Source organism: Sus scrofa, chromosome 7, assembly GCF_054392235.1.
Source record: "Sus scrofa isolate SSC_HxYL_T2T_F1_AM1 chromosome 7, Sscrofa_HxYL_maternal_Yorkshire_Landrace_v2.0, whole genome shotgun sequence".
NCBI classification, from domain to species: Eukaryota; Metazoa; Chordata; class Mammalia; order Artiodactyla; family Suidae; genus Sus; species Sus scrofa.
Genome location: NC_139389.1, coordinates 63977945 through 63999965, shown reverse-complemented (window position 1 = coordinate 63999965; position 22021 = coordinate 63977945). Strand labels below are relative to the sequence as shown.

Below are 22021 nucleotides of genomic sequence, written 5' to 3'. Positions count from 1 at the left end.
TCTGAATTATTTCCTGCATCATCTCATTTATCTTTAGAATGGGTACATCAAGTAAGAACTCCAGTTCTCCCCATTTTACAGATGAAGAAGCTGACTTTAGAGCTAGGATGCCTGAGTTTCTCCAAGGTCACACAATAGTAAGTGGCAGAGGCAAACTCTAGACCCTGGGCTCTGACGTCAGAGTCTGTACTCTCCTCACTGCTCTGCTGCCCTTAGTGTCCTCTCCTGCTTTAGCATCCTCACCATGGTAAGAAATGTATTTGACTCATGTTTTGTTAACAAATAACCACCCAGAGAGACAACATTCAAGAAAACAAGGCCAGCATTGTGCTTAATATTTGGGACCAATATTGCAAACAGGCAAGAAATGAAGGAGGATGAAACAGTAGACAAAGAAGAAAAAGTCCTGCTAGAACATTTTATATTGTATTATTTTATTTTGTTTTATTTATTTGCTCTTTAGAGCTACACCCATGGCCTATGGAGGTTCCCAGGCTAGAAGTCAAATCAGAGCTACAGCTGCTGGCCTACATCATAGCTGTACAGCAATGTGGGATCTGAGCCACGTCTGTGACCTACACCACAGCTCACGGCAACGCCAGATCCTTAACCCACTGAGCATGGCCAGGGATTGAACCCGTAACCTCATGATTCCTAATCAGAGTCGTTTCTGCTGCGTCACAACGGGAACTCCATGCTAGAACATTAAAAAAATGTTTTTTCATTAGAATGTATTTTATTTACAATGTTGTGTTAGTTTCAGGTGTACAGCAAAGTGATTCAGTGATATATATATTCATATTCTTTTTCACATTCTTTTCCATTGTAGGTCCTTAAAATATATTGAATGTAGATTCCTGTGCTATAGAGTAGGTCCTTGTTGTTTATCTGCTCTCTATATAGTAGCCTAAGAGAACATTTTAAAAAAATGGAATCACAGAGAACTCTGACTCGTAAAAGAAATTTGTTTAAAAAAGGGGGCAAGGAATTGGGTCACAGATGTGGCTTGGATCCGAGTGGCTGTGACTGTGGTGTAGGCCGGCAGCTGTGGCTCTGATTGGACCCTTAGCCTGGTAACCTCCATGTGCCCCAAGTGCGGCCCTGAAAAGCAAAAAAAAGAAAAAAAAAAAAAAGAGGGGGGAAGGAATAATATGTAATGTGTGTACTTTGCTGCAGTCTATGATACATACTCAAGAGCATAAGAAACCAGCGAATAAGTGATTTTTGTTAAAGAATAATTATTAGTAAAGCATAAGGATTGGTTAATGAGTTACTGGGCAGCTTCCATTCCTTCCATTTGGGTGCTTTCTCTTTCATCTACTGGTTAGTTTAAGGCCCATCCTCTGCTGACCTTTGTAGCATTTCATACTTGGACCGTAGTACTTATCACAGTCATCCTTTCATTATCATTAATCCTGTACATGTTTTATTTTCCCTACTTGACTAACCCCTTTGAGGACAGGGTCCACATCTTATCTTCATTTCCTCCATTCTATGATGTTCAGCATATTTGAAAACAGACATTATTACAAATCACATTCTTTTGGCGAAAATGAAAGAATGTGTTTAATATTTTTTGTTTGATTGTTTGTTTGCTTTTTAAGGCCCGCACCTGCACCTGCAGAATGTGGAAGTTCTCAGGCTAGGGGTTGAATCGGATCTATAGCTGCCAGCCTACGCCAGAGCCACAGCAACGTGGGATCTGAGCCGCATCTGGGACCTACATCACAGCTCATGGCAACGCCAGATCCTCAACCCACTGAGCAAGGCCAGGGATCGAATCTGCAACCTCATGGTTCCTAGTCAAGTTCACTAACCACTGAGCCCCAACAGAGGCTCCCCGAATGTGTTTAATCTAACACGTTATCTTGAGGGTAAGTGGATACAGTGGGCTTGCATACATGTACTTAGTTTACACAGATCACATCTCTAACCCTTTGGCAAAAAGAAAGAACAAAAATTCTAAATACAGGATGATTCTGCCTACAGTTCTACTCCCATGTGCCTGGAGTGGTTGTGAGATGGAAGATTTAAATCAGTTCTTCTTTGCCTCTGCTCTCATGTGTCTGTCTTGTGCCTAACATGAGCATCTTACGGTGTTTATAGTGATTTGAATGCTTAAAGATACAGTATAGATTTTCAATCTCTATGGTCCCTAAACAAGCCAGCCTCTTCATCTGGTGCTTCCCGGGGAGCTGGGGGGAGTAATCAGTACCACTGGGAAAGGAGAGACCAGCTGACTTGGACTATGTACGTGGTCTAAGAAAATTTTTAGCTCCATATAGTTTCCATCTTACTTGGTGACCTGAGAACTTAAACCTTATTATATAAGATGAGATTCCACTGGATTCCTTCATTTTTTTCACTGAAAGTATGTGTAATCATGTGAATGAAAGAGAAAGTAAGATAAACAATCAAGGACTAGGGATTGAGTTTTGTGGAATTTCATGACAAGAGGACATCTGGAGAAAACCGTGGAGATGTCCAGTGTAAAGATTAAGGAAGGTCATAAAAGTAGTTCACAAGACACTAATAGCAAGGAAAAGAGAAGAACAGAACTTTATAATGCAGGTTGTGCTATCTGCCTGCTTTCTTTAGCAGAGTGTACCAGATTTCTGAAAGTCATTTTTATACACTCTTCCTTTTGCATTTCTTTTTAAAATGGATAATATGGGAACTGGAGACTGACTCTGGGCAAAATGACTCTCAGATGATTATTTCTTCCCGTCAGTGTTGAGATTACTTGGTGTGTCTTCCTACCCCTTTGGCCTATTAAGAGCCACCACACCCCGTAGCATGGACCAGGAAAGGATGCATATACCCCATCCTACCATGATCTCCTCTCACCTTACTCTTTGGAGACCTTTCCTAGGAACCAATGAAACCAACCAAGCCAAGAAGGTGTAGAAAAAGTCATTAGCACTTAAGCTTTTATGTAGTAGACTAGATATCTTATTAGCAATTAACAGTTCTTTTAAAACTTGAGGGTTGCAATAGTGGTCTCCTCCCGTTCCAGTACGTGCACTGTGACAGTGCTCTTTTGTAATTGGTAGTGTTTTATTGCCTTCTCTGTGGTAATGATTGTTTTAAGAAAGATATGAGAGTGTGGGTAAGCAATGGGGATATGAACCCCTGTCTTCTTGGTACATAGACTTTTGTCCTCCAGTGCAAAACATCTGGGGAGGGATTGATTTAGTTTAGCGGTTTCTATGGATGTGATTGAGCTTGGAGTATCTGGTGCATTTACCTGTCATGGAAGATCTTACCTACCCTCTATCCCTGGGGAGTTCTGCTGGATAGGTTCTTGCCGTCCTAATATAGAACTGCATTTTACTACAGAAACAGTAGTATTCATAGTACTTAGTTGTAGGTGTAGGGGTGCTCTATGGTACCACATTCTAGGTAGCATTATGGATTAGAGCTAGCTTTTGTGTGCTGCTGGCATAAAAACCTTACTTATATCTGTAGAAAAATACATTGGGGAGTTCCCATTGTGGCGCAGTGGAAATGAATCCAACTAGTATCCATGAGGATGCCAGTTCAATCCCTGGCCTTGTTCAGTAGGTCTGGGATCCGGTGTTGCTGTGAGCTGTGGTGTAGGTCACAGACATGGCTAGGATCCCATGTTGCTATGACTGGAATAGGCCGGCAGCTGCAGCTCCAATTCGACACCTAGCCTGGGAACTTCAATATGTCACAGGTGTGCCCCCCCCAAAAAAGAAAAATACATTGAAAAATACTTAGACTTTTGGAACATAGCCAGCTCAATGTCTGGAGACTGTATTTTTTACGAGAGGAAAAAGAATAATGTTTATTATCTTGAAGCACCAGATCAGTTTGCTTTTAGTGATTGTTAAAGGTCAGAGGGAACAAAAAGTGCCCACCAAACTAAGGTATCTTGACTGAAAACCAAGGCAGGCAGCTCTACATAATCAATGGAATCCATTTATTATAGGGTACTTTATAGGGTGGGATGGAGCAGACATTGACCTAGGAGCATTTGCAGCTGCATTCCACACTGCTGAAGGGATACTGGAACAATTTCATAGTTCACCTAGTATAGGAGGGTATATGCTTGGAAACATTATGTGCATTCCTTTTTTAAAAAAATTTTTTTATTAAAACATAGTTGATTTACAGTGTTGTGCCAATTTCTGCTGTATAGCCAAGTGACCTAGTCATATGTATATACATTCTTTCTCTTTTTCTAATATTTTTTTAAGTATAGTTGATTGACTGTTGTGCCAATTTCTACTGTACAATGAAATGACCCAGTCATACATATACATATACATTCCTTTTCTTATATTATCTTCCATCATGGTCTGTCCCAAAGATTGGATATAGTTCCCTGTGCTGTATGTATACTCATTAATTGTCCATCCTAAATGTCATAGTTTGCATTACATTTGCATTGGAGCTCCCGTCATGGCTCAGAGGTAACAAACCTGACAAGGATCCATGAGGATGCAGGTTCAATCCCCAGCCCCAGTCAGTGGGTTAAGGATCTGGTGTTGCTGTGGGTTGTGGTGTAGGTCGCAGATGTGGCTCAGATCCTGCATCATGGTAGCTGTGGCATAGGCTGGCAGCTGCGGCTCCAATTCAACTTCTAACATGGGAACTTCCATATGCCTCACCTGCGGCCCACAAAAGCAAAATAAATAAATAAATGTAATAGTTTGCATCTGCTAATGCCAAATTTCCAGTCTATCCCCTTCGCTCCTGCCTCGTTCTTGGCAACCACAGTCTGTTCTCTTATGTCTGTGAGTATGTTTCTGTTTTGTAGATAGGTTCATTTGTGCTGTACATTTTTTTTCTTTTTCGGCTGCTCAATGGCATTTGGAGTTCCCAGGCCAGGAATCAGATTCGAGCTGCAGCTATGACCTATACTGCAGCTACAGTAACACCAGATCCTTAACCCACTATGCCAGGCTCTGGATCGAACCTACATCCTAGCACTCCAGAGACACTGCTGATCCCATTGCACTGCAATGGAAACTCCTGTGCCACATTTTAGATTGCACGTATAGGTGATATTATATCACTTGTCTTTCGCTTTCTGACTTACTTCACTTAGTTTGATAATCTTTAGGTCCATCTGTGTTGCTGCATTATTTTGTTCGTTTTTATTGCTGAGTAGTATTCCATTGTGTATATGTACTACATCTTCTTAATCTGTTCATCTGTCAATGGACATTTAAGTTGTTTCCATATTTTACCTACTGTGAATAATGCTACAATGAACGTAGGGCTACATGTATCTTTTTGAATTACAGTTTTGCCCAGATATATGCCCAGGAGTGGGATTACTAGATCATATTTCTATATTTAGTTTCTGAGGAACCTCCATACTGTTTTCTATAGTGATTGTACCAATTTACATTCCCACCAAGAATGTAGAAGGGTTCCCTTTTCTCCACACCCTCTCCAGCATTTGTTATCTGTAGACTTATTAATGATAGCCATTCTGATTGATGTGAGATCGTACCTCATTGTAGTTTTGACGTGTATTTGTCTAATACTTAGTGATATTGAGCATTTTTTACTGGCCATGTCTTCTTTGGAGAAATGTCTGTTTAGGTCTTCTTCCCATTTTTTCAGTTGGGTTGTTTATTTTTTGGTTGAGTTTTATGAGTTGTTTGTACGTTTCGGAGGTGAAGTCCTCATCCGTTGCACTGTGTGCAGCTATTTTCTCCCATTCCATAGATTGTCTTTTGTTTTGATTTGTTTTTTTATGGTTTCCTTTGCTGTGCAAAAGCTTGTAAGTTTGGTTAGATTCTATTGGTTTATTTTTGTTTTTATTTCTATTGCTTTGGGAGATTGACCTAAGAAAACATTTGCATGGTTTTTGCAGGACATACACTCATTCTCAAGTCAAGATTTATGAATGAGTTACTAGTCTCATGGGTGCCAGGTATACGTCAGCAAAGGTCTTCAGCATTGTTTGGGGACTGACAGAGCATAGAGGCCACCTGGTCCTAATGGTGATTAATTAAACAATATCTGTTACATACAAATACAACAGCGAAGTGATTTACCTCACAGTGCAGTCCCAGGTAGGCTTTGTGGAAGGGCAGGAGGAACTCAGTTATGTTAACAGCCATCAGTGATGGTCTCTATTGACCTGGGATTGGATTCAGAACTTTTTTTTTTTTTTTGGTCTATTTAGAGCCACACTTCAGCATATGGAGGTTCCCAGGCTGGGGGTCAAGTGGAAGCTACAGCTGCCGGCCTGCCACCACAGCCACAGCCATGTGGGATCCAAGCTGCCACACCTGCGATCTACACCACAGCTCATGGCGAGGCCAGGAATTGAAACTGCATCCTCATGGATACTAGTCAGATTTTTTCAATTGCACCATGACAAGAACTCCAGATTTAGAACTTTTTGACTTTAGTGAGAAACATAACTAAGGATGATTTTTTTTTTTAATTTTTTTGTCTTTTGTCTTTTTTTTTTTTTTTTTTAGGGCCACACCTGTGGCATATGGAGTTTGCCAGGCTAGGGGTCTAATCAGAGCTGTTGTTGCCGGCCTACGCCAGAGCCACAGCAACGCCAGAGCCAAGCCGTGTCTGTGACCTACACCACAACTCACGGCAACGCCGGATCCTTAACCCACTGAGCGAGGCCAGGGATCAAACCTGGACATACATACACTGCAGATGTGGCAACGCCAGATCCCTTGGCCCACTGCACTGGGCCAGGGACCAAATCCACACCTCCCCCAGCAACCTGAGCTGCTGTATTTGGATTCTTAATCCACTGCACTACAGTGAGAACTCCAACCAAGGATGAACTTTTGAAGACCCTGGAATTCTCTGTTCTTGGATATGGTTGTTGAAACTAACTTGTCTCCATCCCCAGAAGTTCCAGAGCTGTGTCTCTAAGAAGCACCTCTATCCTTGAAGTTATACTTTTATTTTCTGTCTTAGACTCCATCAATCCTGACACGAAATGAGCAAGCTCATTCCAACCCACTTTTGCTGTATGACACTCCTTTGTCCCAGGCAGTAGAGCCTGCTCCTTAGTACTAGAATCAGATATCAGGCCAACTCATAAGTCTTGTGTCTCCTCAAAATCAGGACTTTTGGGGGGTTCCTGCTGTGGTGCAGTGGGTTTAGAATCTGACTGCAGTGGCTCAGGTTGCTGCGGAGGCACAGGTTTGATCCCTGGCCCAGTGCAGTGGGCCAGAGGATCTGGCGTTGCCACATATGCAGTGTATGTATGTCACAGCTGTGGCTTGGATTCAATCCCTGGCACATAAAACTCCATATGCCATGGGTGCAGCCATAAAAATTAAAAAAAAAAAAAAAATTCAGGGAGTTTCCATCATGGCTCAGCGGTAACGAGCCCTAACAGTATCCATGAGGAATCGGGTTCAATCCCCGGCCTCACTCAATGGCTTAAGGATCCAGCATTGCCCTGAGCTGTGGTGGAGCTCGTACATGCGGGTTGGATCCTACATTGCTGTGGCTGTGGCCTAGGCCGGCAGCTATAATTCCGATTAGACCCCTAGCCTGGGAATGTCCACAGGCTGTGGGTGTGGCCCTAAAAAAAAAAAAAAAAAAAAAAAATCAGGTCTTTTGAACTAGATGAGCCTCTTCTGGCCATTCAAGCTAGTATTTATGAAGTACTGCTGTTTCCAAGCACAGTCCTAAGCACTGGGGACCCCGAAATGAATATGGCACAGAACCTGCCCTCCTAGAAAATCATGGTCAAGAAGAAAAGACAGACAAGTGAAAAATATGACAGTGTGCTGAATTGAGTCCCTTAGGAGAGGTACAACTGGGTACAGCAGTATCTTAAAGAAGAGGATAACTATCAGCCTAGAGAGGTCAGGTCCTTCGTCTTTCTTGAACTTACTTGGCCCAAGCCTGGGATATTCATCACCTCAAATCTTGGAAGAAGATTTTTGCAGTCTCTGATGTTCACAGAACTGCTTAACAGGATCTGCATGAAGGCTGGTAGAAAATAGTGAGGGTTAGGATTAGCAGTTCTCAGCACAGTTGGCAGCACTACAAGCCCTTGTTCCAATTGGAGAAGTGCTTTCTTTCCACCAGGAAGTCCCAACAGGTTAGACAATCTTTAAACTCTCTTCCAATACCTCCCAGTGTTATTTTCACCCTTCTGTACATTTTCACAGTGGAACTGCTTACCAGACCTTTTTGGCACAGAACCTCTGATTCAAGCTCTTTGGAACAGAAGAGTCACTCCTTCCAAGAGTCCCAAAGCTATACCTAAGCACTGTTGAAAGCTCAGCATGCACCAGATTCGTTCTTCTTAGTTCGTCGATTAGTTAACTGGGTCACAGAAAAACTTCCTGGGAAAGCCGAGGGTACAAACTTAGAGAACTCTGTCCTGATCAGGACATTCATATTGCTGCTAAGGAGTGAGATAGGGAGGGTCTCAAGCAGTTAACATCTACTGAGACCAGGTTGGATGCCTAGAGGATGTAGTGATAGAAGCAAGTACCTTCCAGGGAGGGAAAATGATGTGACAATTTCCCAGAAAAGAAAAATGAAGGGATGTCCAGATGTGGGGGGAGCAGAGAATAGTCTTGATAGCCGGTTAGATTGCCTTGAGAGGAATAAAGCAGGTTAGGTTGCCTTGAGAGGAATAAACATCGTGATTTTAGTAACCATTCCTACTTTTTGACCGTTTTGAGGGATTTAAGAGATATTTAATGGGACAGAATTATAAACACCAGCTTCCACTCATTAAAGTGTAGACATAAATTTTTATATCTTGATCTTATGTAACACCAATTTCCAACCAGTATTTTACCTGTTAACATTTCAGATTAATCATCCAAAGTATTTCCTCTGTTGCCTTCTCCTTATATCAAAATAACTTTATTGGAATTATCTTAATCTTATTTTTTAAAGACTTTATCTTAAACTCTTGCTGGTTGTGATTACTCCTGGGTCAGATTACCACTGGCTTTGCCAAGAAAAGAAATCAGTAGCATTTTGGTTGAAACTCTTAAACACTTCTTTTGTTTTGTTTTGTTTTGTTTTGTTTTTTTCAGGGCCGCACCCAGGACATACGGAGGTTCCCAGGCCAGGGCTCGAATCCGAGCTGTAGCTGCCAGCCTACACCACAGCCACAGCAACACAGGATCTGAGCCACGTCTGTGACCTATACACCACAGCTCATAGCAACGCTGGATCCTTAGCCCACTGAGTGAGGCCAGGGATCTAACCTGCATCCTCATGGTTGCCAGTCGGGTTCGTTAACCACTGAGCCACGATAGGAACTCCAAAACTCTTAAACACTTCTGAGTGAATTTTGCAGGCATTGTTATTTTATCTTTTCTCTTTTTTTCTTTTTTTTTTTTTTTTTTTTTTTGTTGTTGTTGTTGTTGTTGCTATTTCTTGGGCCGCTCCCGCGGCATATGGAGGTTCCCAGGCTAGGGGTTGAATCGGAGCTGTAGCCACTGGCCTACGCCAGAGCCACAGCAACGCGGGATCCGAGCCGCGTCTGCACCCTACACCACAGCTCACGGCAACGCCGGATCGTTAACCCACTGAGCAAGGGCAGGGACCGAACCCGCAACCTCATGGTTCCTAGTCAGATTCGTTAACCACTGCGCCACGACGGGAACTCCCAGCATTGTTATTTTAGATGGTTGCTGAAATAGCAGAAAATCTTATTATTACTTGATAATTCCTATTTATATAGTGCATGCTATGTTAGGCTGGTTTCAGGCTCTGAGGGCCTTTACCACTTTGCCTTCTGTTCCCGGGGTTTGCGTTGCCACCTCAGATTTCTCTTTCCAACACTTTGCTTTGTTGGTGTGATCTTTTAACGTTCAGTGTTCTCTGAGGTATTTACCTACATTTCTGCTGGCGTCCCATCAGATCACTCCTGTCATTTAATTGAACCATTCTCTGTGATCTGAGTTTATCTCTAGGTTTTTAGGTTTGAGTTTGGCATTGATTCTTGGCTGCCTTCTCCCCACACTCATGCTCGACAAACTCCAGCTTTCTTCATGTCCCCATCTCCACTCAGAGAAACATCACTCAGCTTTCGGGATCTGCTCGTTGTTCAGTGGAAGGAGGTCTGTACTGGCTTGTCAGCTTAACATGGGCAGCTAGTGAGCTAACACCTACTTCCTCACCCTCTGCTCATTAACACCACATGAGCCACTGTGCTTACCAAAAGTTCAGTTGTGATGGCTTCAGATCTTTGATGCAACTTTTATTGGTATTATAATTATATGGTTTTTATTTTATTTATTTATCTATTTATTTAGTCTTTTTAGGGCCACACTCTTGGCATATGGAGCTTCTCAGGCTAGGGGTGGAATCAGAGCTGTAGCTGCTGGCCTACACCACAGCCATAGCAATAACAGATCCGAGCTGCATCTGTGACCTACACCACAGCTCACAGCAACGCTGGATCCTTACCCCACTGAGCAAGGCCAGGGATCGAACCTGCATCCTCATGGATAGGAGTCAGATTCCTTTCCGCTGAGCCAGGACGGGAACTCCTATAATTATGTGATTTAATTAATAATATACAGATAAACCATGAGTGAGGAAAGAATTGTGAAAATGAAGGTTTGGAAAGGCAAATCAGTTAAAAATATGAAATGAAGTTGGATTAAGTTTGGGCAGGATACCTGTGGAATACTAGAGGTGGGGGACTCTTAAAAATCTAGAAAAATTCTGTACTTCCTGTTTCATAGGAGCCTGAGTTCTCCCTCTCCTTTAGAGAAACTGGAATTTGTAGATGATACATTATGGGCAAATTTTATGCAAAATGGCATAGATCTCCAGCCAGCAGAAGAGGTCTTGTTGGCCCTACATTCATAGTTTGGTGGCTCTCAAAGTATTGTTTATAGTGGATGATTATGGGCTTGGACATTGGGGAAAAAAATCACAACAAAAGTCAAAATAGTTATCTTTAGGAGTTCTCTTGTAGTGCAGTGGGTTAAGGATCCAGCCTTGTCACTGCATCAGCTCAGGTTGCTGTTCAGGTTACATCCCTGGCTTGGAAACCTTCCACACGCTGTGGTCAAGGCAAAGGAAAAGAAAAGAAAATTTGTCTTTATTACATGAGTTGGTTTTAAATGTTCTCCACTGGCTCTCAGTCATTGAAGATGAGGAAATCAGTGTTACTATTCTGCCTTCCTCCTTCCCCTCTCCCCCATCTTCCTAATTTTTGCTAGCCGTAGCTTTTCTGCAATGTCAAAGCATATAACATTGACACTCTGTTGTCACTCGAATGCCATTTGGGAGATTCCGTCTTTCTGCCATGGTTTTTTTCAGTCACCCCTTAGTTGGCAGAAGTGTTTTCTTCTGTAGTTTTCTAAGAAGATTCATGGGAACAATATTTCCCATCCTGTTACTCTTGATCCTACCATCAGCTGGGTGTAAAAATCTTGAGTTGTAATTTCCTTGGGAATTTTTGTTAAGTATTGCTTCTTTTTCTGCTAGCATTGAATTTTACTGCAGAAATTTTCAAGATTTTCTTCTTTTAAGTGATTTGATTTTTTGCCTGGTTGTGAAAATCCAGAAATCTTACCTTCAGTTTCTATCTAGGCACTGACTGTTCTGGGCCAGTTTTTCCATGGGATACAATGTGCCTTTTAAGGAACTTTTGTTTTTGTTTTTGTTTTTTGAGGGCCGCACCTGCAGCATATGGTGGTTCCCAGGCTAGGGGTCTAATCGGAGCTGTAGCTTCAGGTCTACACCACAGCCACAGCAACACTGGATCTGAGCCACATCTGTGACCTATACCACAAGTCATGGCAACGCCGGATCCTTAACCCACTGAGCAAGGCCAGGGATCGAACCCGCAACCTCATGGTTCCTAGTCAGATTCGTTTCCTCAACCTTGTGGTTCCTAGTCAGATTTGTTTCTGCTGCGCCATGACGGGAACTCCAGGAACATCTTGAATTGCATTTTTTTGTCTTCTTTATGAACTGGGTTTTTACATATTTTTTCCGTTCCATGTTACAGTTTTCTGTACTGTCTTCTGTAACTCATTTTCTCCCTACTCCTTTTAATTCTTTTTTCTTTGCATTTTACTTGCTCTTTAAAACTTCCCTTTTTGTTCCTTCCTGTGTTTTTACCAGTGTCTCTTCTCCCTTTTGTGCTTTCCGGTTTTTGTTTTTTGCTTTTTGCATTTCTGCATGTTTCTTCTCTTCCACCTATTTCTTGTCTCCTTGCTACTCCCATAAGCTCTTGCAATCATAGCTTTGAAACTCTCGCTTCATAGTTTTCTTTTTTCAAGTTACAAAATATTTCATCACCTTTCATCTGCTCCATGGCAGTGTCTTTTTGGTGTGTAGTCTTAGTCTGTCCTTCCGTTTTCCTGTTTCTTCCCTATTTTTTTCTCTTTGTACCTTTATATAGATCCTCTGCAGATCTCATCTTTATGACTCATCTTTAAATAGGTGAGTTTTTCAGGGACCAGCTATTTGCAGGATGCTGGTTTAGGGGAGGTGCCAAGTCTGTGTTCCCGACTGGCTGCAGTGTTCTCATGATTTCAGGTTCTGGGTGAGTTCCTTACCCTTTATTTCCACTCAGCCAAGAGAGATGGGAGTCTGTGATTTTTCCACTATGCAAAGACTGTCTTCTTTGCTGCCACAGGGACTGGTAAATAGAGATTGTTTGGGTGGTTTCTCATTTAGCCTCAACTGTAGGTGGAAAGAAGTTCCTATCTTCCAAAAACAAAGAGTCTGTTTGATCCCAGAGGTTATGTCTTTTACCTACGAGAAGTATCTTTTTGCAGATCTTCCTGAGTGCTCCAGCTCCCATGTCCTCTCTGAGCATCCTTTCTCCCTATCCTTCTCTAAAGGAAAGGAGCCATTGCTTGAGCTCCCTGCTTTTGACAGCTTTTACACTCATTTGCAGGCCTGGGATTGTGGTTTTCTTCTAATTTCATTGGAATTAGAATTTGCATTTTTATTTATTTCTCCTTTTTGCACTTGAAATACATTTTGAATAGCATTTTAAAATTATGATTTCAGGAGTTCCCGTCGTGGCTCAGTGGAAACAAATCCAACTAGGAACCAGGAGGTTGCACGTTCAGTCTGTGTTGCTGTGGCTGTGGTGTAGGCTGGCAGCTGTAGCTCCAACTGGACCCCTAGCTTGGGAACCTCCACATGCTGCCTGTGCAGCCCTAAAAAGCAATAGATAAATAAATAAAATTACGACTTCATGTTGCAGTGTTCAAAGCACAAGTCTTAACTGACCTTTTCTATTAATCAACCACTGGGCCCCATGATATTCTCTGTTGGGCCTTTTACTACACTTTCTCCATGAAAGCTCCACTGCCACAGTGTCATGCATCCTCCAAGCACCTAAAGCACATGGAGGATGCTGGTCAGACATAGGAAAAGCCTTTTATTCATCCAGCATGCCTCCTGCACACTGGGCATTGCTCTAAGCTTTGGGGATAAAACAAGGAAGAAGTCCTACTCGATCTTTGAACACCGAAGGCCAGTCTTAAAACAAGTCCATGTGGACTAAGAGATGAACAGGCTGGAAGACATAATCTGGGATCTTGAGGAAGTGTAATGGAAAGAATAGAACATGACTTCTGGAGTCGGGCAGACCTAGATCCAGCTACTAAATATGTGACATTCAGATAGTTTCTTGACTTTTTTATTTATCAGTTTCCTCATATAAAATGAAGATAACATTACCCCCCTCAGGTGGATGTTATAAAATCAGACCAGAGTGGGTACTCCACAAGTACTACTCCCCATGAAGGAGTTCATTAAATGAAAGGAGTAAATGCTAGGAGCACTGATCTAGAGGCTTTTTTTTTTGGCTGTGCCCGTGGCATGTGGAAGTTCCTGGGCCAGGGATGACACCTATGCCACAGCAGTGATCCGAGCTGCTACAGTGACAATGCCGCTGTGCCACAAGAGAACTTTGTCATCAATTTTTACGTACGATTCAGTGGTGTTTTAAATGTGTTCGCATTTTTGTGTAGCCCATCTCCAGAAGTCTTCGTCTTGCAGAACTGAAATTCTGTACCCATTAAACAACAGCTCCCCAGCCCCTCCTCCCCTTGGCCCCTGGCAACCACCTTTGTACTTTCTGCCTGTATAGTTCGGACTACTAGGGATCTTATACAAGTGGAACCATACTATATTTATCCTTTTATGTCTGACTAACTTCAGTTAGCGTAATGTCCTCAAGAATCATTGGTGTTGTAGCATGTTTCAGAATTTTCTTTCTTTCTATTGCCGAGTAATATTCCATTGCATGTAAATGCCACATTTTGTTTATCTGTCCATCCGTTAATGGACACTTGGGTTGTTTCCACCTTTTGGCTGTTGTGAATAATGATGCTGTGAAGACAGATGTACAAATATCTCTTTGAATATCTTTTCAGTTCTTTTGGGTATAAACCCAGAGGTAATAAGGTAATTTTATTTTTAATTTTTAAAGAAAATACCTTAGTGATTACGGAGGCCTGTTTCTTGATGGGGAAGTATAAACAGTGTAGTTCCCCAGGGAATAATTTTAAGAACAGTCTTGTTAGTTTTGTAAATTATCTATAGATGAGAGTTTTACCGTGAAATCTCCATTGCATGTAGATAATGAAGTCGTTCATATTGTAGAAAATTTAAGAACACCTCATGTGAGCGTATATGTGGACAGAAAAGTGGTTAATAAGACTTAATAGCAAATGTATTTTATTTGTATTTAAATGTATGCTTTAGTAAACTCCCTCCTCGTGGTCCAAAGAAATACCTTAGATATCTGTTAGTGTGTTCCCCTCACGTACTGTGGGCGAAATGTGGAGAACGGATGTGCCAGGAAACTTCATATGGCAGAAATTCACATGCACCAGTTCCCGTTATGGATGAGCAGTAACGAACCCGACTAGTATCCACGAGGATACCAGTGATGAAAGCCATTATTATTTATTTAGAACCCAGTGTGTCCCAGATACCAGGCTAGGCATTTGACATAAGTTATCTCATTCAGCCCTCTCCACAGCCCTGAAGGGGTAGTTGCCCAAGGTCACCCTGCTAACAAATAACAGAGCTGAAATTTAAACACAGTCTAATTTCAAATGAAGCCTGCCCCCTGCTTTGAGTGTAGCCAGGCTTTTCTGCCACTGCTCATGGGAGAGATTTGTGTCATGACAGGCTGAGATGTGGGGGAATCCCCCGTGGTCTCAGTCCAGGGGGCTGAGGCATTTGTTATGAATCAGGAGCCAGTGTCAGGTCTGGCCACTCTGCTGCTGCAGGAAAACCCACAAGGTTTCCTTTGGGGCCACACCCCAAACACCACGAAGAGCTCTAACCTGAATTATTTTTGTTTCCCCTTTAGGTGCACTACATCCTTCAGGAGGTGGTGATGGGTGGAATGGTGTTGGAAACAAACATGAATGAAATCGTGGCTCAGATTGAAGCTCAAAACAAGCTGGAGAAATCGGAGGTGACCGTGCAGGTGTAATTTTGCCCTCGCTGGTTAGAGAAGACCCAGGCAGAAGGAGGAATGGCTAATGTGTTGGTTTGGGTTGCTGTGGAACCTTTAGGATGTTTTCTCCTCATCCTCTTTCTTCCTTGAGTCCATTGAAACTCACTGGTTTGAAGACCAGCCCTGAAGATTAAACAGTTAAGAATGAGGCTAAAAGTGTGAATGGAAGAGCTAGGTGGCACAGGAAGGCACACATCTTCTAGCTTGAGAGGTTATGGCCCATGTTTGTGGTTTGTAATTCCTCTTTTCAAAGCCACACACTGCCTGGAGGTACTCAGAATCCCCTTCTCTGATTCCAACGTGATTTCCTAGTTTGTGTGCCTATGAGTCTGGTCTCCCAGCAGCCATTTCTAGTGGTGTCTTTCAGACCTCAGAGTTGCCAATTTCCTTATTTCCAGTTAGCCTTATAAAAAGCTACAGTAGAGTTTGGGCTGGTTTGAAAATAACGTAGCCCAGATCCACCCCCACAGAGTGCCTCGTTTGATAGAAATGCTCACAGCCAAGTCTATCCTGTTCCTCTGAGGTCTCTCCATCGCCTTTATCAGCCTCTAGCAGGGAGTAGAGGGTCCCATGGCAGAATGAGCAGGACCTCTCTATCTGAGTGACCTAAAGAGCTTCATTACTTTGTATAATGGAACTTGATCTTGCGAAACCAGGGATTCTTCTTTCTGTGAGGACTGGCAGTCCTGCTGAAGAAGCTCTTCCAGACCGCGGCTATTGTGGCAACTGTAGTTCTTTCAGAAATGTGGGCTGGGACGCTTCCAGGAATAGTAAGTGAGTCAGAGGCAAGGGGTTTGGAAACCAGAAGAAACGGAGACTTGCTGCTCGAGGGTAGAGTTGGAGTTGGGATCCTGAAAGCAGTCGATGAGGAGGAGACAGCTTTGATGACATCACGGTCAGCTTCTCCCCTCCTCTGCTCAGTGGGGCTGAGCCTGGTGGGCCAGGGCTGACCACAGGCACCTTTCCTCTCTGTGTCATTTCCGGACCTTCTGGGTCTGTGACTTCACTCTGCTCCCTACGTGGCCTTCCTCCCATCTTGTTGCCACATGACATTCCCAAAGCAGCTCTTTTCCATTTCCCATTATTAGTTGGCAAGCTGTTGTCCTGAGCTGTGACATTCATTTTCCCTTTAACAATTCCCCTGTGACTCTACTCGTCTGTAAGAGTCTTCAGTCTCCTGAGGAAAGGGTTTTGCTTTATTTTGTTTCATAACCTGAGAAGTGCCTTGACATTGAATGTGACTTGGTTAAACTACCTCAGATTATTTCAGCAGGCATCTATGGAGCACCTACTGTGTGCCAGGCGCTGTTGGTGCTGAGGCATAAGGCATAGCCCGCCTGTAGGAGCGCAGAGTTTGGGTCCCTGTGCCATAGAACCCACTAACCTGAAGGTTGTTTTGAGGTGTAAGGAGGGCACAGTTTGGACCTGTGCTCAGTTTGGACATTTTCTAGCTTCTTTCGCTTGTTTTTCTTTTCTTCAAGCATTGAGCAAGTGATACTGATGGTTTATCTCATATCTGCCTTCACATCTCCTCAGGGTGGCCTTTCAGCAGCGCCTGCCCGGGCCGTGTCTGCTGTGAAGAATATCAACCTGCCAGAGATGCCTCGGAACATCAACATTGGCGATCTCAACATCAAGGTCCCTAACCTGTCCCAGTTTGTCTGAGGGTGGAAGACAGCTGACCTGAGTCCTTGGAACCAGCAAGGCCAAGCCAGGCTGGCAACAGAACTCACCCTGCGCCCTGGAGGAGTCCGGCCTCGGGCCCTGGCCCCTGCTGTCCTGGAGCAGGGAGGAGTCCTGTGTCCACTGCCAGCCTGTGCTCTCTTCTCACATGTGCAGCCTCACCTGCCTCTCATACATGCGGCCTCTCGGGTGTGAGGGGTCCTGGCTTCCTCAGTGGGGGTCAGGTGCCCAAGTCACTTGCCCCCTTACCTTCCACATGCAACCACTCCCAGGCACTGGGGACTGGAGTGAGAGCCCCCCCACCCCATTCCCAGAGCCCCACCACAAGGACATTCTTTGATTTGAGTGTTCAGCCCTAGCGCCCTGAGGTCCTGTAGCGCTGACTTTCCTGGTGAGGTGCCAGAGCTAGGAAAGGGCCGATCCTCTAGATTTGGGGATGTGGTGAGTGGTAAACAGAGCCATGATTTTATGAGATCCAGAGTCGCCTACTGGCCCTCCTAGGGTTGTCACACCCAGAATCCTTTTGTATGGCCATGCTTTCAGAACACCACCTCCCATGGAACACCTTGCCCCACTGCCACAGTCCTGGCGCTGCTCTCATAGCTGTTAGTGTGCAGGACACAATCCAAATCATAAACTTGGTGCCTGCCCCCCACTCTTCTGCCAACAGGGAGACCACCCCCCACTGCAGCCAGAGGGGTCCTCCTCCCTGTGTCTGTAGAAGGCAAGTGGAACATCTCAGAATTACAACTCTTCCCAAGTATAAAATACATAGTCCTCACGAGGAGCGGATGCGTCAGTTGCTGTGTTATGGATGAGTCTTCTCTGTATAGGAAGCCTGCTGCTGTCTATACCAGCCTCTGGAGCACAAATCTGAGCTCGGGTCACGTGTTCTGGACCTAGCACAGAGGAAGGCCGGGGAAATGGGCAGTGTGCTGGCTGAGATGGGTGGCAGTGTAGCATCTTCTCCCCACTGAGCGAGGGGTCTATCCCTGAGCACACATATGGGCCCCCCTGCTCCCCTCAAATGACAGTCCCCTAGAGCTGGCTGTGGAAACCTGTAAGTGTTTATGTATAATTAGAGTCTTTCTTCTTGTGGATAACTTAGAGCTGAACTGCTCTTTGGGGTAGTGCCTCCCACTCCTGCACTGCCTCGGAGGCCAGGTCTCTGGTATGGTGCTAAGCTGCCTTGAGATTGGAGAGCAGCTTGAGATTGGGGAGCTCCCTGCGCCATCATGTCAGGACTTCTTGTGCGTCCCAGCCGGTGGTCCAGGCTGTCCTCAGGCTTCCTGATGGTATCCCAGGGTCCATCTGAGGTGGTGTGTGAGAGGACCATGTGTCAGGACTACGTCTTTTCCTGCTTTGACACTGCTCCCTGTGGTTGGTGCCCTTTGCTACCTGTAGCCTCTTATTCTCATTCTTTCAGAACCTCTCTGATAACCTTAGAGATGGGCAGTGTTGGTCAGAAGGTAGGCCCTCCCATGTTGGAAGAGGAAGTTGTAGGTAAATATATCTGATGTCAAAACCTCTGATATTATTCTTTTAAAAGTTTAATTTTTTTGGAGTTCCCATCATAGCACAGTGGAAATGAATCTGACTAGTATCTGTGAGGATGCAGGTTTGATCCCTGACCTTGATCAGTGGGTTAGGGATCCAACGTTGCTGTGAGCTGTGTGTAGGTTGCAGACACAGCTCATATCTGGCATTGCTGTGGTATAGGTCTGCAGATACTGGGACCCTCCATATGCCATGGGTGTGGCCTTAAAAGACCAAAAAAATATATATATATATGATTTTTTTTAAACAGTCATTTTCTCACATTCACATCCCTTTCTCTCACATTAGTTGAAAGTGAAATAGGAACTAAGGAAGGGAAACAGTATTTATTTTGCACCTACTGTAAGGTAGCTTCAGCAAGATCTTTGCACAAACCTCACAACAGACATTGTTATCTCCATTTTGCTAGTCAAGAAAGTAAGAGAGGTCAAGTAACCTGTTTTAGGTCACACAGGGCTAAGCATTGAGACTATGCCCAAATCCCCTGTCCTTTTGTTTTTCATTGCTCATGATGGCTTCTCCCAATTTAAACTTTCTTATGGATAAGGAAGCTTCAAAGATGTTGGTTAGCTTCTCACAAACTGTGATAAAAAATAGGCTTGGTTTTCTACGATGTCAGTGACAGCATCATGGAGTGTATCATAGAGTGTATCAGCGACAACATGGTAGAGTGTAGGAGCTGGAGGGTACTTCACATCCCTCCACTGAAGTGGTGAGGACATGGAAGCCCAAAAGGTTAAGTGTTGCGTTGAGGGTCACAGAGCTAGAACCCAGTCGTTTTTCTTGAGTTTGTTTTACGGTTTATTGTATTCTTGCAGGACAGCCACCTGTCCTGGATTTTCTGGGATAGTCTTAGAATGTTTTGCCTGCCAGAAACCAATGATTCCCCAAACCCACTTACTGGTCCTGTAGACTCCCAACAGTGGGCATCTCAACATCATCCCTCTACTGCCTCTAAAAATGACATACAACTTGAGCCTGGTCTTCTGTGTGGTCTACTTGAACCCCTTGGACAAGCCATAGCAATTGTACATTAAGTACTTGTGGTTGCTGGCAAATCCAGGTAGTTTTCTTGCCTGCTATCAACAAAGCCATAAACCTTTTTTTTTTTTTTTTTTTTTTAAGAGGGATACAAATATTGCTGCTGAGAGAGATGGGTGTGAATATGGGAGTCCTTGGCCCTGGGTGATTTACAACGAGGATTTCCTAAAGTAGAACGGAATACTGGGTTTTCAGTACTCACTGCCACTAATTAAAATCTAATATTCCTCAATTATGCAGTTTCTAAGTGCCTGGTGAATGCCAGGCTCGGTTCTAGGCTCTGAATATTGAGAGAGAGAGAAATGAGACTGCTTCCTACTCTTCTCTCTGCTGAGGATCTCTGTGTGCTCATCTTGAGTCTGACTGGCATCTTGAATTTGTGGAGACCAGTGACTTTGTGTTCATGGACTATTTAAAGGACAGCAGCCCGACTTCCAGCCCCAGCTGACCCCATTATGCCCTGCTGTCCATGCTCCAATCTGTCTTCAAGCTACTGTAACAAAAGTACCATAGACTGGGCAGCTTAAATAACAAATTTTTTTTTTTTTTCCTTTTCAGCCATACCTACGGCACGATGTTCCCAGGCCAGGGGTTGAATTGGAGCTGCAGCTGCAGCCATACCACAGCCACAGCAACACTGGGTCCTTAACCCTAAGCCACAAGGGGAACTCCTTAAATAACAAACATTTCTCACAGTTCTTCAAACTGATCAAGATCAAGGTGCCTGCAGATTTGGTGTATAGTGTGGACCCACCTCCTGTCTCATTGAGGACCGTCCTCTTGCTCTGTGCTCACATGGTGAGGAGAAAGCTCTAGACTCTTCATCCCCTTAGCATCAACCCACCGTGGGGGCCCCACCCATATGACTGCATCCAAACCTAACTACCTCCCAAAGGCCCTGTCACCAAACAGCATCCCACTCGGACTTGGATGTCAGTGTATAAGTTTGGGGAAAGACACATTCAGTCTATACAGTACCTGATTACCCACCTTCCTTCTAGGCCTGGTCCTGGCCCTGTGCTTGTCACATAGAGGACATTCAAGATGTCTCAAGTCTTAAGTCCCTGTTATTCAGGCCTCTGCCACTTCTAGAGCTGGCCTTTCCTTCTTACACATCTACTTTTAAGGAGCCAGCCTAGTGAAGCCCTGCCTGGGCCCAGCTTCAGAAAAAAAAACCAGAGAAGTGTGACTCAAACCAGGCTGATGGCTAAATCCTGTCTTGTGGGCAGAATTTCCTTAGTGTGGGCCTTGGGTTTCCAAATAGGATGCATTAGTGATTTGGCGCCTGAAGATAAAGACCAGGAGTGATTATGACGACCAGTGAGGGCCATTTAGGTGTGAGAGAGACCTGGGGAAAGGGGTGATGTCGGCTCCTAGCAGACATCTTGGTCTTCGGCTTCCCAAGTCCTCTGCTCTTCCACCAAGAGGGTGCCCATCTCACTGTAGTTGTTGTGAGCCTGGGGTCCACAGACTTGCAGACACCAGCATGTGGCCAGTGTCCATAGGGTGCCGGATGGCTGATAGGGTTTAAATGTCACCCACTGGGAAACTCTGGAGGCTCCCACATCTACAAATGCAGTTGGCAGCAGTTGGCAGATAGGCAGACAGGGCCTCCTTTAACGAAATAGTTCCATGGAAATGATTACTCTTTCCCAAAAGATTGTGTAAGTTCTTTCCTATTAAAATGAATTAATGCTTAGAAAAGGAAATACATTCAAACAGTTCAAAGTTTAAGAGAACAAAAAAGTTCAGCCAGACTCCCACCCTGTTCCCCCAAACCACCAAGCCCCCTACTAGATCCTTGGTAGAAACAAGTGTTTCCAATTTAACATAAACAAAGCCCATAGATTTTTATTACCAAAACCGAGAGTATACTTCCTAAGAGTTCTGTTCCATTTGACTTTGCTGGTTGACCTCAACCCACTACAACCATGCTGTCCTCGTAGGGAGGAGGGGCTTCCCAGATGAGCCCCTACAAAGTGAGCATGCCCTGTCCTTGCTCTGTTTTCTGTAACACTCTGACCTGCCATGTGTCTGGGTTGTGGTCATTGTCTTCCCTACCAGGATGTACACCCCTCAAAGGGCTGGCGTTTTCGCTCTTATTCATTGCTGAGTCCCCACTGTTATGAACAGTGCCTGGTACATACAGCTCAGTAAATAACCCTTGAATGAGTGAATGGTTGAGGCAAACAGTAAATCATAAGAGTAACTCATAGCTTGTGTTCCCCAGGCCCCATGCTCAGTTGGCACTTTGGGAAAGAGAACCAGGGGGGATGGCATTGGAGC

At 44.1% G+C, this 22021-nt stretch overlaps 1 protein-coding gene across 1 annotated transcript in view; it reads left to right on the top strand.

The window, feature by feature from the left end:
- Window positions 1–18662, top strand: part of AP3S2 (adaptor related protein complex 3 subunit sigma 2) — a 70516-nt gene extending 51854 nt beyond the window's left edge. The window contains exons 5-6 of the mRNA NM_001244548.1: window positions 15305–15412; window positions 16991–18662. Coding sequence (NP_001231477.1) covers window positions 15305–15412; window positions 16991–17119 — 237 coding nt within the window. The 3' untranslated portion in view covers window positions 17120–18662. The remainder of the gene's footprint in view (window positions 1–15304; window positions 15413–16990) is intronic.
- Window positions 18663–22021: the final 3359 nt, after the last annotated feature.